The 16794-nt window shown below is 42.1% G+C and overlaps 1 protein-coding gene across 1 annotated transcript in view; it reads right to left on the bottom strand.

The window, feature by feature from the left end:
- LOC138275709 (uncharacterized) overlaps positions 1–16794 on the bottom strand; it is a 167944-nt gene that overhangs the window by 82208 nt on the left and 68942 nt on the right. Inside the window, exon 3 of the mRNA XM_069219133.1 lies at positions 1320–1545. Within this exon, the coding sequence (XP_069075234.1) occupies positions 1320–1545 (226 nt within the window). The remainder of the gene's footprint in view (positions 1–1319; positions 1546–16794) is intronic.

The following is a 16794-nucleotide window of genomic DNA, read 5'->3' as shown; positions in this document are numbered from 1 at the left end:
CTCCATAGCCCCATCTTCCTTGCAATAGATGTCTGCTGCACCTGTGATCCGAATAGCTGTGGCTCTACCCGGATGATTTCCTCCACTATGACCCCTAGCTCCTCCTCTGAGAACCTCAGGTGTCTTTGTGGTGCCATGGGTGTAGTGTGAGTGGTATGTGTGAGGGTGTGTGGGGCGATGTGTTGGGGTGTGTGCTGTGAGGTGCGTGGATGTTGTATGGGTGATGGTGTTTTGTGGCTCAGATTCAGTGGGTGCTCCTGGCCTGTCTCTCTCTCACTTGCAAAAATCTTTGGGTCATAAAGGGTTGTGGGTACTGTGGGTGTGTGTTTTATAGTGTTGTGGGTGTGTGGGTGTGGTGTGTGTATCTGTGTCAGGTGTGTGTATTTTGAATTGTCCAATGTGGTGGTGTTTTGTTAGTGAGTGTGTATTTTTAGTTTGGCGGTGTGTACCGCCAATGGTTTACCGCGTTTGAATGACCGCTGCGGTGATTCGTGGGTCATGATGCTGTGGGCATAGTTCTGTTGACGTAACGGTGTGGGTTTTGGTACCGCCAGTTTATCGCTGATCTTTGGGCTGGCGGACTTGTGTGTGTGTCTGTATAGTGGTGGATTTCTATGTGTGGGTCATAATACGGGTAGTGGTATACCGCTGCGGTCACGGTATGTTGGCGGCAGTCAGCATGCTTACCGCCAATGTTGTAATGAGGGCCCTAGTCTGTTACATAATGTATCCCACACAGTATTCTTAATTCATAGTATTTCATATTTACAATGCCCTCCCAACCAGGATCAGTATATTTTCCTAACACCGCATACTAATTTTATTTCCATGCTGATTTACAAGTAGATGGTGCATACCCACTTAATCCATTTATGTTTCTAATAAAACCATAATACCTATGATTTACATATGGCGCAACGCTAAATAAAGTGGCAGTGTTTTTACTTTAAACCAACATATTATAAAATACCTATATTCTATATTACAATCATTCAAAATAACTTACAAAATATCAGTTCATAAGCTTCACATACTATATTTTACATTCTAAGAGTCAATAAAATTTGCCCTCTCCTAAAATGGCTTCAGCACATTAACAAAAGAATTCTAAAAAACACGTTTGTGATCATTAAAAATACTTAGCACAGTTGGTCTATCATCTGTTGGTATCGGATGTTACCTAAAGATAATTCAGATGAAAGAAAACATGCTGAAGCAAGGAGTTTGTAATTTTTGATGTGTAAACTGAACCAAGATCTACTTTTTCAATTACTTTGCTGTGAAATTCATGGGAAATTACAATTTAAGGGACACTTTACCTGCCTATCTCTTGCAGCTTGTCATCTGTCCCATCATATACCAGCACATAGTCGTATTGACATGTCCTATGCTCTTCTAACACCAGTTTGAGAAAATCCAGGACAACACGATGGCCAACAGGTGATTCGATTACCCACTTGCATTTCATATCACTCTGATAGGACAAGGGGAAACCAGGTGACTGGAACTGGCCTGCTTTTCCTCGAAGAACACCCCCGCAGGTATCTAACAAAATACAAATGCTGGTCATAGAAACAGACAATAAACAAAGAGATTCATGGTACTTTTGGTGCAATCAAAATTACATGATATATAAACGCACTCAGGCCAAGAGATCAGTTTTCATGCATTTGACTTGAAAGTTTGGATAATATATGGTTATATGTTATGTTGGAGCAAAAAGTTTAGTAAAGTTTAATGGCACCGAAATCAGCACAAGGTGACTTTTATATTTAAAAGTCTAAAGGTAGACAGCTGCACTCACATGTATTTTAAAAGTGTACACATTTATCTTTGTGGTGGACATTGTGCCTACTGTGGTGGACAGCGTGCCTACTGTAGTGGACATTGTGCATCCTGTGGTGGATATTGTGCCTACCAGAACTAACAATGTGTTAACATGATTAAACAATGTTGAACTATATTTTAATTTTTAGAGTGACAGTCAGACAAAGTAACTTTATTCAGCAGTAGGACCAAGTTAAAAGAGCATCAGCTCGTTCTGTTTCCTTATATAAAAGGCACATCTAATAAAATAAAAAATTGCACAACATAAATCAAATGAAGCAAGTTTCTGTAAAAATACCATAGCAATTGATAATTGCTGAGATCAGCCTTTTGCAGAAGGGGTACTAAAAATGCTCTTCTTGGAGCTGAACATAGAGGACAAAAAAGAGTAAAGTGGTTTGTGTTTCGTTTTGTAGAGTAATTGCAATGACACGGGGAAGCTTATGTATCTAAATTCCCTGGCTAGGAATGCAACTTGAAAGCGTGTCATATTCAACCTAAAACATGTTAAAAGTGCACAGTGATTTGAGTTGGGGAACCAAAGTAAATATGGCTTTATATGAATTACTGTTACAATGGATATATAAGATTCCCGTGATTTGAATTTTAATACACTATGTAATCTTTAATTCTTTGAGAATTCAGCATAGCAATTTTTTTACCAAGGCCTTAGCATCATGTTGCATTGACCATGAATCTAAAACATTTCCGGCAGTCCTAGTTCAGCCAATAATCACTTTATGTAACTAAGCTATGGTATCCTCCCTATGTTTTGTAGAGCTAGGCAACCTGCGATGCATTCTCTTACAAAATCCCCTTTGGGGTTCAACTAACATTTAATCCATAATAAATGAGGAGCTATTTTGGTCTGATCCTCAATAAAAGTTAAACCAACTCCTTGTGGGAGATAAAATTTGCGGAATTTTTGGGGACAGCCAGCAAGTGACGCGCAAAACCATTTTCAACACACTGCAGAGTGGTCACATCTTGATAAACCCCAATTGCCAGCCCCGTAATTGGCCGCCAAGATGCATTTCGCTTTAAACAATGTGAACATTTCTGACAATGGTTTTTTGTTTTAAATTCCTTGCAAAATGGAATATCGCTTCTGAATTTCTTTGCCTGGATTTCACTGTGATATGGGTTTTCCAGGAAGTATTGGAACTGAAGGTTATACCTAAGTAATTAAAAACATGAACTCATTGTAAGACCGTAACCCCCATCCTCTGCACCATTGTTTTTATATTTTTTGGGACACGTGATATAAATGATTTGGACTGACTTATCTTTAAATCCAGCACCTCCATATGTTCTGCAAAAAATTAATCTACACTTGCAGGCTGTTTGAGGTTCGAGCTAAGAAAACTGCATCATCAGCATAAAGGAGTATAAGGAGTGTGGTTCCCCCCTCATCCTAGGCACATCCACACCAGTGTTTCAAGGTAGTCAAAAATGCCATTAATGTAAACCAAAAATAAAAATGGGGCTAAAATACACACCTATCTTACCCATCTCCCTGAGCCCCATAATGAACAGCCCCCTTCAAAGCATAATGGAGACGCTTAATCAGGGTAAGAAGGTCAGGTTCAAAGCCCATTTCCTCCATTATGGCTAAAGGTTTATCCCAATTTACTAAATCAAAACCGCTGGATAAATCTTTGAAGGCCATGTGGATGGACCCCCTTTTTTTCAGTTACGTATTTACTAATGATAAGATGGAGGTTTAGAATTTGTTCAGTAGTACCGACCACTGGCCTATGTCGGGCTAAGACAGGCTAAGATGGGCCGGTCTTGGACCGGTCTTTGCCCAGGCACGTGCCCAGGCATGTCCTACATGCTTCCCACACTGTGGGAAACCCAAGATAATTTAGTGCGTTCCTCTGGACGCACTGATGTAGTCAGCGGCCCTCCTGCTGAAATCCCAGTTGGGAGATGTGGTCCTTACAGTGCGCTGCAAAGTGCTGTGCCCTCATTCACAAACTGCTTTCTGCCCTGTGGGAAACCTGGGCTGATTTCAGATGTGCCTCCGGGTGCACTGATGTCATCGGCAGCCCTCCTGCTGCAATCGCAGGTGGGAGATGTGGTCCATACAGTGCCCTGCAAACCGCTATACTCCAGTCACAAACTCTGCTTATAGTGAATTATTAATATTAGAAATGAAAATATTTTATAATGATTTATGATTTGTTAGTTTGTTACATGTGTGCAGAAAAATAAATGCACGTCTTTATCATATTTGATGTATTGTTTTAATAAAGTTTGCAATAATTCATGAATTGCTTTCACATATATTGATGAGGTATTATTCATGATGAATTCATAAGTTTGCATATTCTGCGTGTTTTACTAAAGACAATACTAATGCATTGTGTTTCTTGTGTTAGCATAACTATTCTTGAAGTCTTTACATTTGCAACAGCAGTCAAATACCAAGTTATTTCTTTTTCTCTAACATGAATTTTTCCACTCGGTTGCTTCACATGAATAGTAAAGAGTCCTACTGTAAGTTTCATTCACAGCGACCTTGGATATTGCAACATTAGAACATGAGTACTGGAAAGTAAAGCAGTACCATTGTTTAACTGCTTATTCTCATGTGAAAAGGAAATTTGTTATGTATCAGCTAAGGAACATGGATTGCAACAAGTATTGTATAAATTGTTAAATTACTGGAGTCACATGGAAAAGAGAAATGACCTCACACTAAACCTTGGAACTTTCATGGATGTTGCCAATTTGATTTTTGTCATAATTTTGATTGGACATTGCCCCTTTTTCGTAATGTGGACTCTTCGAACTAACCAATCAAACTGTTTGGAGTATTTCTAATTAGGGAGGGACATGGGTCCCGGAAAGGATAAAAACTTGTTCACAATAATAATATTGAAATTATGTAGTTGCAAATATGCACACTTTAAGTAGTCACCATGTGTAGTTAATTAGTCACCATGTATTTATTATGAACCAAATTTCAACGAAATCACTAATTAAAAATCACCCTCTTTTTTGCATTAAACACATTTTGTACTACTTCATTAAATTAACAAATTAGCAAAGAATTATATCTTTATAGTTTTGCTACATTGTGTTTTGCAAAGCGATGTAGCGCCAAAAAGGAATAGAACACTATGCATTAAAAGTAGAAAAAAAGAGATAGCAGAAAAAGACAAATGAGTCTTCAGGAGCAGTCTTAGGCCCATATTTATACTTTTTTAGCACCGCATTTGCGCCTCTTTTTGATGCAAAAACAGCGCAAACTTACAAAATACAATTGTATTTTGCAAGTTTTTGCCGCTTTTGCGTTAAAAAATGCCGCAAATGCAGTGCTAAAAAAGTATAAATATGGGCCCTAATCTGTTAGGAGAAGACATATCCCCATGTGTTAGGAGAAGACATATCCACTTCCCCGGGAGACCCACAGAATGGGCCTCCTGGGGAAGTGATTCCTAAAAGAGGGGCAGCAAATAGAGAAAGCCTAACCACCACATCTAGTCATGTAACAAATAATGCGCTTAAAAATTACATTGAGCAACAGAGCTTGGGCGGGCTTTGTGGATGACGCAAAGAGTTGGAAACGTAATCCTGGTCAAGTAAGATATAATTTTTCATAGTTTGCAAATATGAAATGTGAAAGCAGATCTGACCAAAGAGCTCTGGGAAGACACTTGAAATTTGTGTCATCAAGTTTGATTCCCAGACTTTTGACTAAAGTAGACTGGGACTGCAGCCAGATTCCATGAGCAAAAGAGAAGGTGACTGGAGAAAGGGTTTGTTGTTTTTGATGAGAAATATTTCTGTTTTGTCTGTGTTGAGTTTTAATCATCCAGTATCTATCCTGTCCTTCACAGTGGACGCTTTTTGGTGGATGAGCTGGAAAGGGTAAACCAAATATAGGTATTGTGGGCATACAAATGAAAATCTCAACTGAGAGGGGGAATATATGTGTCAAGGGGTGTTAAACCCGATAAAGGGACAATGTAGAACCTTGACTAACCCCATATGTTTAGGCAATGGGGCAGAAGAACCCAGTGACAAGTTTAGATAGAAAAGAGTGGTACTACGCTATCAATGAGTCACCCATGCAAGTATTTTGAGATCATGCAGTAGTAGTGAGGTGTTGACAGTGTCAAACACTCCTGACAAATCAAGGAATTTTAGGGCATTAGCACTATCTTATTAGAGGCAAGGTGGAGGTCGCTGACAATGGCTGTGAGGGAAAGTTTGATGCTTTTCCTGGAGCAGGAACCGCCTTTCTATCTTCAAATAGGCGGTGTGTGTCCAGAAAAGGAAAGTTGTTTTGCTGTATAAGATTTTAACATTTTAGCTGCTTCAAGTGGAAGGTTGAGGAGGCATGAGTTAGCTGGGTACTTTGAATCAGATGAGGGATTCTTTCAAGAAAGGTATAACTGTGCCATGTTTAAAAGAAATGGGAGCTTAGCCAACACCAGTTATGATGAAATATCTGAAGAATAGAGAGATTTAGGCTGCTCTGGTAGACCAGGTGGAAGGATTTAGACTTAGTAGAAATTTCAGCAACAATCGTACATGATTTTTAAACCTATGTAACCAAATTCCAAAGTGTATTGTTACGTTTGTTTCAAAGTTTATAAAAATATCCACATTTTTATCACATTTTCTGCAAAATATTTTGTTTATTTTCGGTACTTCATATAGTGTGCAACTATAACCCTGAAGCGGCAGAGTGCATTACAGAGATTCAAATTGCAAGAGGAGCATTCCAAATAACTAGTGCTAAATGTCAAGCCAGTTCTGTGAAGTCTGAGTAACTGAGAAGTATCGATTAGTCATCGTAGCAAGTATTGTCGGCTTTCCTTGAAACCTCGGGAACCAGTCTGTACTGCGTGCTACTGAATCCGACCAAGTACCTATTTTTGGCTTTGATTTTCAGGGAGTCGTAAATCTTAAGTCAAACCTTACTTTTGGGGAGCGATGCAGGTTTAGAAATCAGATTCCAATCAGATACCAAAGTGAGAGCGCTGGATTACTGCATTGGCCATCCAGCGTTACATCTCTTTTAAATGAGATAAATCGTTATTCTTATTAGATTGAATAAGTTAGTAGCAGTAGGATAGCCTCATAGTTTCACAGCAGAATGGCACAGTCAGTGTCCTGGGCTGGCATCTGCGTGCTCTTGCAGACTATAATGGCATATGTGCTGCATGTCAAGTTTATATTAAAACGTTAAGAGTATTCTGCCAGTGTTCTTGAGTCAGTCTCCTATAGTGGCTGGAGCAGGTCCTGATTGTCGGAGTCTGAGTGCTCTATGGCTCCAGAGTTGGGGAATTGCAGCTCACAAATCAGGACAGGCTGCTGAAGCCGTATAACGCCCCAAAAAATGGGCACATCAGGCACTGAAGGATTCTTAGCCTCGGAAGAACACACATGGCATAGTAGGAAGGCGGGGCTTTCTAGCAGGCAGGAAATTAATTCTTCAATGTGGGTCAGGTTGTACAATCTTCACTGTCAAACTGGTAATAAGTGTCCAAGCAGCAGAATGCAGAGGAGGGAAAGCATGTGCCATCTTGATTGGTCAGACAACAAAGATGGGTCAGTAGAGGCCAGTGATGAAGAATGCCTCATGCAACATGTTGGACAAACTCTGATCACTCCAGTGGCTCTTGAGCTCTTTCCTCACACAGTGCAAGTGTAATGGGGGTCATTCTCACATGGAATCATAAAGACAGGCAATAAAGAAGATCTTGGTTACAATACACTTCTTCTTGAGACGGTCTTGGTAGGTATGCCAGCAACGTAATCAAAGATAGGCTCCTTGTCTTGAGAGACAGGATCCTCACAGCAGCACTAGTGATTGGTACTGTCTAAGTTATAAAGTAGAAGGTGTGAAATATCATCAAATCTAAATCATCATCATCATCAATAGCTTTATTGCGGTACAAAAATATACCATAACAACACATTTTACAAAACACTTTGATAAAGCTAAAAAAACAAGAGTGGCATCCTCTAAGTAATATTCCCAAACATCCATTTAGCACTATGTACCATAAACGACATCTAATACAAAGCTAAAAATACAGAGATAAGAGTACAATATAATATAAATAAGTTAAAATTTAGACCGAATCTTAAAAACGTCACCTTACAAAGGAAGCAGAGATCTTATTCTCATTTCAATGCTAAACGTTCATAAATTATCCGTAAGAATGCTAAACTATTAGGCTAGGACTCCACACTCAAATCAACTTTGATACAATACATTATAAAATGTTCCCAGGGGATTTTGCTCTAATGTGCCAAATAGCCTCTAAGAATTTTGCCAATGCGCTTGCCACAATCCCATAAGGCTTAGTTTTGCAATACTAAGGTCTAGGGACCGATTCGTAAAACCCATGGATCTGCAGAGTGGTAAAATCCAACGGGTCCTCTGCCTTGTGTATGCAGGGCAGTGAAATAAAACGTGGGCAATACATTCAGCATTCCACATGGAATTCCACAATTCCAATATTGAACATATGTCTGAGCGTGTTTCATTTTAGGTCCATCTACAGGTGAAAGTGCCTAGAGGTAAAGATCCTAATCTGTGTCTAATATAAAATGCACATGCTAAAGGAGATAAAATCAAGTCCATGTAATACTCAAATATATAGTGGCATTTGACTGATATAAAGCTATCCATCATACTAAGCGAAGGCACCTCTGCAACTTTTCTACTTGTAATTTTAGCCAATACGCATCCTTTACAACCTGTGTGGCGTTTTTTGGAAGATGGGAAGAGCCTGACTAGTAAACACCCAACCCAAGTTTAATGAAAGTATTTTCAACATAATTACACTACAGGATTTTTTGGGTTGCTTGCGTATTCAACAAGGCACTCAGCCATATTTTATATGGGCTAAAAATGTCCAAAGCCCAAATCCTGATCCAATACAATAAAGGCCTTAGGGCAGCTATACGAGAGATGGAATATACATTTAAATCTATCCGAATGGGTAGTGTGGGGGAGCTTCCAGGTATTTTTAATAAAGCTTTCATGAAAAAATGTTCAGCTCTCTCTAAATCCTTCAAGTTGCTATGTCCCCATAGCTCTGCATCATATAATACCCCCCCTCTAGCTTCGGCTTTATATATTTCTATTGCAGGAGTCATGGCAAATCTGGGGGATCTGGCAGCGAATCTCAAAATACACCCAGACTTTTGTTTCAGACTCATGAAGGACCTCAATAGATGCGCCTGCCATTTATGTGAGTCCTCCAATCTAACTCCCAAATAGTCAAAGTCTGGCACTCTTTCTAAAGCTTCCACATCCAGCAATATCTGTTTCCTCATTTTATGTTTTTTGTCACCAAAAAATATGTATTGGTTTTTGGTCGTATTAATTTCCAAACCATAGTCCTTGCAAAAGCCCATAAACTTCTCAAGTAGGTTAGCAAGTCCAGAAGCAATGTGCAACAATAACAAAGTATCATCAGCAAACAGCAGGCACGGGTCTTCACCCCACCTAGTTTGGGAGCATCATTAGTGAATTCCAATAAGTAAGAAATGCAGGCATTAAGAAACAGTAGAAAAAAAGTGGGGGCCAACACACAACCCTGTCTCACCCGTCTACGTATTGGGATCTCTCTTGTTAGTTCCCCTTTTGTTCCCCATCGAATTTTAGCATAATTCTCAGTGTACAAATCTTTAATTAGGTCTAATATGGGTCCCGGAACTCGGTCTCTGTCCATAACCTTCTACAATTTCCAGCGCAGGACCAAATTGAAAGCAGACTTGAGATCTACAAAAGCAACAAAGAGTTTCCCTTCATCTAGGTCCACCGTCTTTCATTTGATTGTAAGGAAGCGAAATACCCGGCAAACTGTGCTTATTCTCTGCCTAAAGCCCGGCTGAAAATGGCTAAAGGCTTGGCCTTCTTCTATCCATTCCTTAAGCCTACTCAGGACCTGGTAAGAGAATATTTTTGGAGGTTATCCAGGTGACTAATTGGCCTGTAATTCCCCGGGGCACCCCTATCCCCTTTTTTATGAATGGGAATGATGATAGCTCCTTCCAAGACCGGGGGTAAATACCACTTACCAAAGCAGCATTTGACACCCTGTTGACATAGGGGCCCCAATAATCGAGATCAGATTTAAACAAATCGGAGGGTATGCCATGCAGCCCAGGTGCCTTTCCTGATTTTTGGGCCTTAATGGCTATCTCACTTTCCTTAAGAGTAAAAGGCACACAACTGTCTGCAGAGGAAAAAGAAGAAATCAATTTGCTATCATTTGTAATAGGTGAAAAAAGGCTCATGGCTATACAACTTAGTAAAATAACCAATCCAATTTTCAGGGAGAATATGGCAGTCAGGTCTAATATTCTCATTTTGTCCATTTTTGGCCACCAAGGACAAAAATTGTTTTGAGTTTCTATCCTTAGCAGCTGATAATAGTTCCTGCCATGATGACTCTTCTCAGTGGTTTTTGCTGGACTTCAGTACAAATGCATACTCACTCCATGCAAAGCTTATCATAGAGCTATCTTTTGATTTAATTGCTTTTAAAAGACTATTCTTAGCCTCTTTACATGCCTTACCAAATCACCTGTGGTGGGATCATGCTTCCGGATGATTGTTCTCCTCAGAAGTTCTGAGAAATAACTCTTTCAAAGAGGAAAAAAGGGCCACATGCAAGGCCATAACCTCATTCGGGGTATATGAACAAAAGTCATCAGATAGTTGATGGGTTGAAACTATGGCACACATTTATACCCACAATTACCCAGAGCTTCCAAAGGAGTCCCATTTCAGGGCACGCTTATTAGAAGACACCTCTAGGTAAGGGGTGGCTTCATGATTTTGTTGAACATCTGCTTTGGCAAAAAAATGTCCATCACATGTTACCAAAAGTGGAGTGTAATCACTGTTATATTGGTTACCCACCCTAATATGTTTAACGATATGCCTTATCCTCACATCGATAACCTCAAGGTCAAGTATACTCAGTGCTTTAAATGGAAAAATAGAAGTGCAGGTACTCTGTACCAGAGTACCTGCTTGTTTCTGAGAAGTGGCGGTACTCTCCAATTAAAAGTATTACGTTTTTCTTGATATATGCCGGTACTCTCCATCTCAAAATAAAAAAGTGCTGGTACTCAGTACCGGAGAGTACCAGCCCATTTAAAGCACTTAGTATACTACTATAAGAACCTCTAAAAAATGAGGGTTTTGCAGGTGTGTCTGAAGGAAAACACCCACTTCCTGGGCGAAGACCATGCGTCATCATCAAATCTATGACCTGAAGAGCCGTGATGCTGGATTTGGGCTGCATGTGATAAGACCCCCCCGCTGCTCTCCCAGCCGGAGACGGGCTAGCTTTCTTACAAAAGGAGCTATACCCCTGTCTATAGACATTCGGGTAGCCCAAGTTTCCTGGAACAGACAGATATTAAATTTGCTCAGAGGATGCCCTGGGCGAAAAGAAATTGGCTCCCCTTCTTATTTGTCCTTGTAATAGTCTTAGTTTTGAAAACAGTGAGAGGGTTGGGGGTACAGACAGGAAAATTGTGAGTCAGGAGAAGAAAAGCAGTCAAAATTCAGACCCATGCACCAGCAGTCTCCAGTAACAGTGTTTAAATGTACTTTTCTTTGGAGCCACATCAGAAAAAGCCTGCTGCAGGCAGATACTACGCCCTTTAAAGGTCTGCGCACTGGGCGTGGGCCCAGCTTGCACATGCTAAAAGCTGGCTCCTTAGAGCAGAGCCTCACAGTAACCTAGGAGGGCTAATTCGCAATGACGACGGTGCGCTGCCCCCCTGGCCAAGCCATGAGCGCATTCAGAGAGGTGCAGGGCTGGGCCACAGGAGGGGGGTGAGGGAGTGGAGTGGAGTCTGTGCACTTAAGTGTGCTTGTGTGTTTGGCCAGCCATCTCAGGCCAGCCAAACACACATGCACACTTAGGTTTCTCCTGGAGAAACTCCACAGACTCCCACATAGTGTCTGAGCGGCAGAACAAGCCGCACAGATCAATCCTGGTGCTGCTTTCATGCTAAGTTTCCCATGAGAGCAGTGCCAGGATTGCTGGGCAGCCTGTGCTGGTGTCCCAGTGAATGCTGAGACACTAGAAGAAGCACAGAGGAGCAAAACATCAGGCAAAGGCAGCGACAGGAACAGTTTTTTTTTAGTATTTATTTTTATTTATCTCCCCCTTTCCCTCCCTACACCCTTCACCTTGAGAATTGTGGCAGCTGCCACTGCAGTAGCCATGTTGACAAGATAGTAATCCAAACATGTGAATTCAGGTGCCCTATGCAACTACTGTAGGAGACTGTGGTTCCCACACTGTAATAGAATGTGGGAGAATACAGAGATGGGGAACGCTCACCATCACTGAGTTGCCAGGTCAGATAGTAGCATCAATCAAATGCCAAATATTCCATCTGTATTGCTGTGTCATGTGCCCTTAAACCTGTAACTTGTTGGACACTTCTCTCACTGCTAAGGTGATGAGCTTTACCCATTTGCCAGTGTCATTGGTGAACGCAAGTACATTAAAGATGAGGAAGATGGTGCCTTGGGTTGTCTCCATAGCCCTTGGAATGCTTCAGTTTTTGGCCTTCTGTTTAATGCCAGAGTGTCTGAAAACCTTGTGACAGTGTTGTAGAAGAAGTCTAATTTGAGAACAGGAGTATTTCAGACCAGAGAAATGGAGCCACTTAATCTTGTAATGTGAGAACACTGCAAAATGCCATGAGGTTCGTTTTTTCAGCTTCAGGGCTGTTGATCAGGGACAACCCCTCCGTTAGAGTGAAGGAGCGTTCCCCCACTGAAAAAATGCCCCTAGGCACTGTCTATTTTTTATTTTTTATCCTCCGTCCTGAACCGAGTGTCAGGATGGGGTGGGGCTACCTAAGTGCCAGCAGCAGGCAGGAGGGTGGGCTGCCTGTGCACTTGTTAAAGTGCGCGTGTCCCATTGGCCGGCCATCTTGTGATGGCCAGCCAAACATGCACACTTTAAACTTCTCTAACCCAGCTGTTGTCAGACAGCTGGGTTATAGAAAGCCAAGGCCTCCAAAGCCCTCGGGAGAGGTGAGAGAGGCCACTCCTTCCAGTCCTCGTGCTACTTATATGCTGTTTACCAGCATGAGAGCAGTGCCAGGATTGGTTAAGGGAGTGGGATGGGGCCTGAGATGGAGGCTTGAGTGAAGAAGGAAATCGGAGCGAGGAGGACTCTTTAAAAGAGCAACTTTAAAAAAAGGTACGTTATTTTTTTAATTTTATGGCCCCTCTTCTTTCATATAGCGCATGTGTGGATTCACCCACCCCACCTACTTGCATGCCCCACTACTCTCAGTAGCTGCAAGCTGCCCCTGCCATTGACTTTGTAGACTGCAATACTGCCTGTGGCATTTACACTCGTCAAGAAGGACCGCAGTAAGGGAGAGATGGGTGAGTGAATGTGTGGAATAGGTCTGTGTTTATTTGCACGAAAAGGAGCATATGTGAGACAAAGTAAAAGCCAAAAACGTGGGTGAGAATATGACTGAGAATGAAACGCAGTAGGGTGTGAGAATCAACGCTTAATTTGAACCGGTGGTTGCCAGTGGCGGCACCGGCACTTATTTTTGAGGGCCGGCACTTATTTTTCTGCGTCAGGCATATACTACAAGAAAAAGACACATATGGGAAAGTCGGGCATAGAAAAGACAGAAAGCGTCACAAAGAGAGAAAGCAGAAAGCTGCAAAATTGAGCTAATGGGGCAGGGAGCGTCTCTAAATGGACTGAAGAGGCCTGAGTTGAAGTTAGGATTATGCTGCCTCAGTATTCTGTGTGTGCACATTTAAATGCAGCAGCTGTGTGTTTCAGAGAAGGGCTTTGGGCACTGGCATGTTTTTATATACAAATTAACCACTGGTGAAAATTGCATGTGCAAGTGACACAATGTGCCTGAAAGAGTATGAAACGGGAATTTAAGTGTGTAACACTGTGTTTGAAAGATGGAGGCTGTATTTTGACATATAAGAGTGAGTACACAAGTCTTTAACAGTCCATCTATTAAAGTTACAACCTAGTTCAAATCTTTGGGGCATATTTATACTTTTTGGTGCAAAACTGCACTAACGCAGTTTTGCACCAAAAAGTTTAGCACCGCCTTGCACCATTTCTGAGCACCAGCCGGGCACCATATTTATGGAATGGTGCAAGCCGGTACAAAGGATAGGCTAGCGTAAAAAAAAAAAATGACGTTAGCCGGGTGGGGCTGGCGGTACGGGAGAAAGGGGTTTTGTACTAAAACATTACGTTAGGCAAGTTAGAGTAAAAACAAATGACTCTGACCAGCCTAGCATTATTTTCTGACGCAAAACCATCCATACCACATGACTCCTGTCTTAGAAAAGACAGGAATCATGCCCACCATTCCAATGGCCAGCACAGGGAACAAGGGACCCCTGGGCATGGCCACTGCACCCAGTGCCACGTAGGGGGTCCCATTTCAGGGGCCCCAATGGCACTGTAAACAAACATACTTACCTGTACTTACCTATACTTACCTGGGTGGGGTCCCCTATCCTGTGCTGTCCCTCTGGTGTGGGTGGGAGTGTCCCTGGGGAGGGCATCTGTGGGCTTATTCCATGGTGTTCCACCATGGAAATAGGCCCACAGGTCCCCTAATGCCTGCCCTGACCCAGGCATTAAATAATGGTGCAAAGCAAGCTTTGCACCATTATTTGATCCCTCCTTCCGCATGTGCCTGATTGTAGCATGGGGGAATAAATATGGGCCCTGATTTATACTTTTTGGTGCAAAACTGCACTAACGCAGTTTTGCACCAAAAAGCTTAGCACTGGCTTGCACCATTTCTGTGCACCAGCAGAGCACCATATTCATGGAATGGTGCAAGCCGGTGCAAAGTGTAGGCTAGCGTAAAAAAAAATAACGTTAGTCGGGTGGGGCTGGCAGTATGGAAGAAGGGGGTTTTGCACCAAAACATGACGTTAGGCAGATTAGAGTAAAAGAAAATGCCTCTAACCTGCCTAGAGTCATTTTCTGATGCAAAACCATCCATACCACATGACTCCTGTCTTATAAAAGACAGGAGTCATGCCTACCACCCCAATGGCCAGCACAGGGGACCAGGGTGGTCTCCTGGGCATTGCCATTGCACCCAGTGCCATATATGGGGCCCATTTCAGGGGCCCCAATGGCACTTAAAAAAAATACTTACCTGTACTTATCTATACTTAGCTGGGATTGGGTTCCCCATCCTCTGCTGTCCCTCTGGTGTGGGTGGGGCTGTTACTGGGGCTTGGGGAGGGCACCCGTGGGCTTATTCCATGGTGTTCCACCATGGAAATAAGCCCACAGGTCCCCTAATGCCTGCCCTGACCCAGGCATTAAGAAATGGTGCAAAGCAAGCTTTGCACCATTTTTTGACACCTCCTCCCCCGTGCGTGATTTTTGCACGGGAGGATAAATATGGAGCTAGGGCTTTAGGGCCAGATGTAGCAAAGGGTTTGCGCCTCGCAAACGGCGAAAATCGCCGTTTGCGAGGCGCAAAAGCCTCTTTACTATTCAAAAATGCATATTGCGAGTCGGGACCGACTCGCAATATGCATTTCAGAATCGCAAATAGGAAGGGGTGTTCCCTTCCTATTTGCGATTCGGAGTGGAATGCAATTCCATTTGCGATCGCATATGCGGTCGCAAATGGAGTCGCAGTTACCATCCACTTGAAGTGGATGGTAACCCACTCGCAAATTGGAAGGGGTCCCCATGGGACCCCTTCCACTTTGTGAATGGACCCACAAATATTTTTGCAGGGCAGGGAGTGGTCCAAGGGACCACTCCCTGCCCTGAAAAAATACCGAAACTAAAGGTTTCGTTTTTTTTTTTAAGTGCAGCTCGTTTTCCTTTAAGGAAAACAGGCTACACTTAAAAAAAAAAAACTGCTTTATTGAAAGCAGTCACGAACATGGAGGTCTGCTGACGACAGCAGGCCTCCATGTTTGCGAGTGCCTAGACTCGCTATGGGGCCGCAATTAGCGACCCACCTCATGAATATTAATGAGGTGGATCATTGCGACCCCATAGCGAGTCGCAGTCGGTGTCTGAGACACCGTACTGCATTCCAATTTGCGAGTTGCAAATTGCAAGTCGCAGGGACTCGTAATTTGCAAGTTGCAAATTAGCATTTTGCTACATCTGGCCCTTAGAGTAATTTTTTGCATGGGAACGCCTACTTTGCATCTCATTGATTCAAAGTAGGTTTCCATGTCCAAAAATGACTTTAACTCCATAAATTTGGCGCTAGACTGGTCTATTGCCAAAGTACAAATATGGAGTTAGTTTTGCACCGAATTTACGTAAACAAAATTACGTAAATTCAGCTCAAAACATGTATAAATATGCCCCATTGTACTTAGACTACAGAGTCATTTTTTGCACAGGAACACCTACCTTTCATCTCATTAACGCAAGGTAGGTTTCCACATCCAAAAAATGACTTTAACTCCATAAATTTGGCACTAGACGGGTCTAAAAAATGATGCAAATTTGGCGCAAAACATGTTTAAATATGCCCCTTTATGTATTCGCCAGGAGCAATTACCTCAGCAGTGTAGGTTGGAAATGAGATGTTTGCAGCTGCATTTCAGACTCAAAGCCTGGGTGCAGAAAGAGCATTTTTGTTTCTTGGCCAGGAAATTGTATCAACTGTTGCGAAATTGCCGACATTTTATGCCAATTTCATTAACAAAATATCTTCAGCTTTGTGATAAAATGATGCAGCAGGTTAACCTTAGTGGAATCAAATGTGTTTTAAAAGTGGGCACTTGTGAGGCCAACACCAGTTTAATTAATCAGAAAGGCCCAAAATGAGTGCTGGAAATGGGAAAAGTACTTTGTAATCCCATAAATTAGGGCCAGCTGTTGGCAGTAGAAAGTAGACAGGGGCCCGAAGAGCAGAGTCTAACAGTCAACTTATGAAATATTTTTTTTAAAACACTGC

The sequence above is a fragment of the Pleurodeles waltl genome, chromosome 2_2, assembly GCF_031143425.1.
Source record: "Pleurodeles waltl isolate 20211129_DDA chromosome 2_2, aPleWal1.hap1.20221129, whole genome shotgun sequence".
Taxonomy (NCBI): Eukaryota; Metazoa; Chordata; class Amphibia; order Caudata; family Salamandridae; genus Pleurodeles; species Pleurodeles waltl.
The sequence above is the reverse complement of the archived record's forward strand: the minus strand, read 5'-3'. Positions and strand labels throughout refer to the sequence as shown.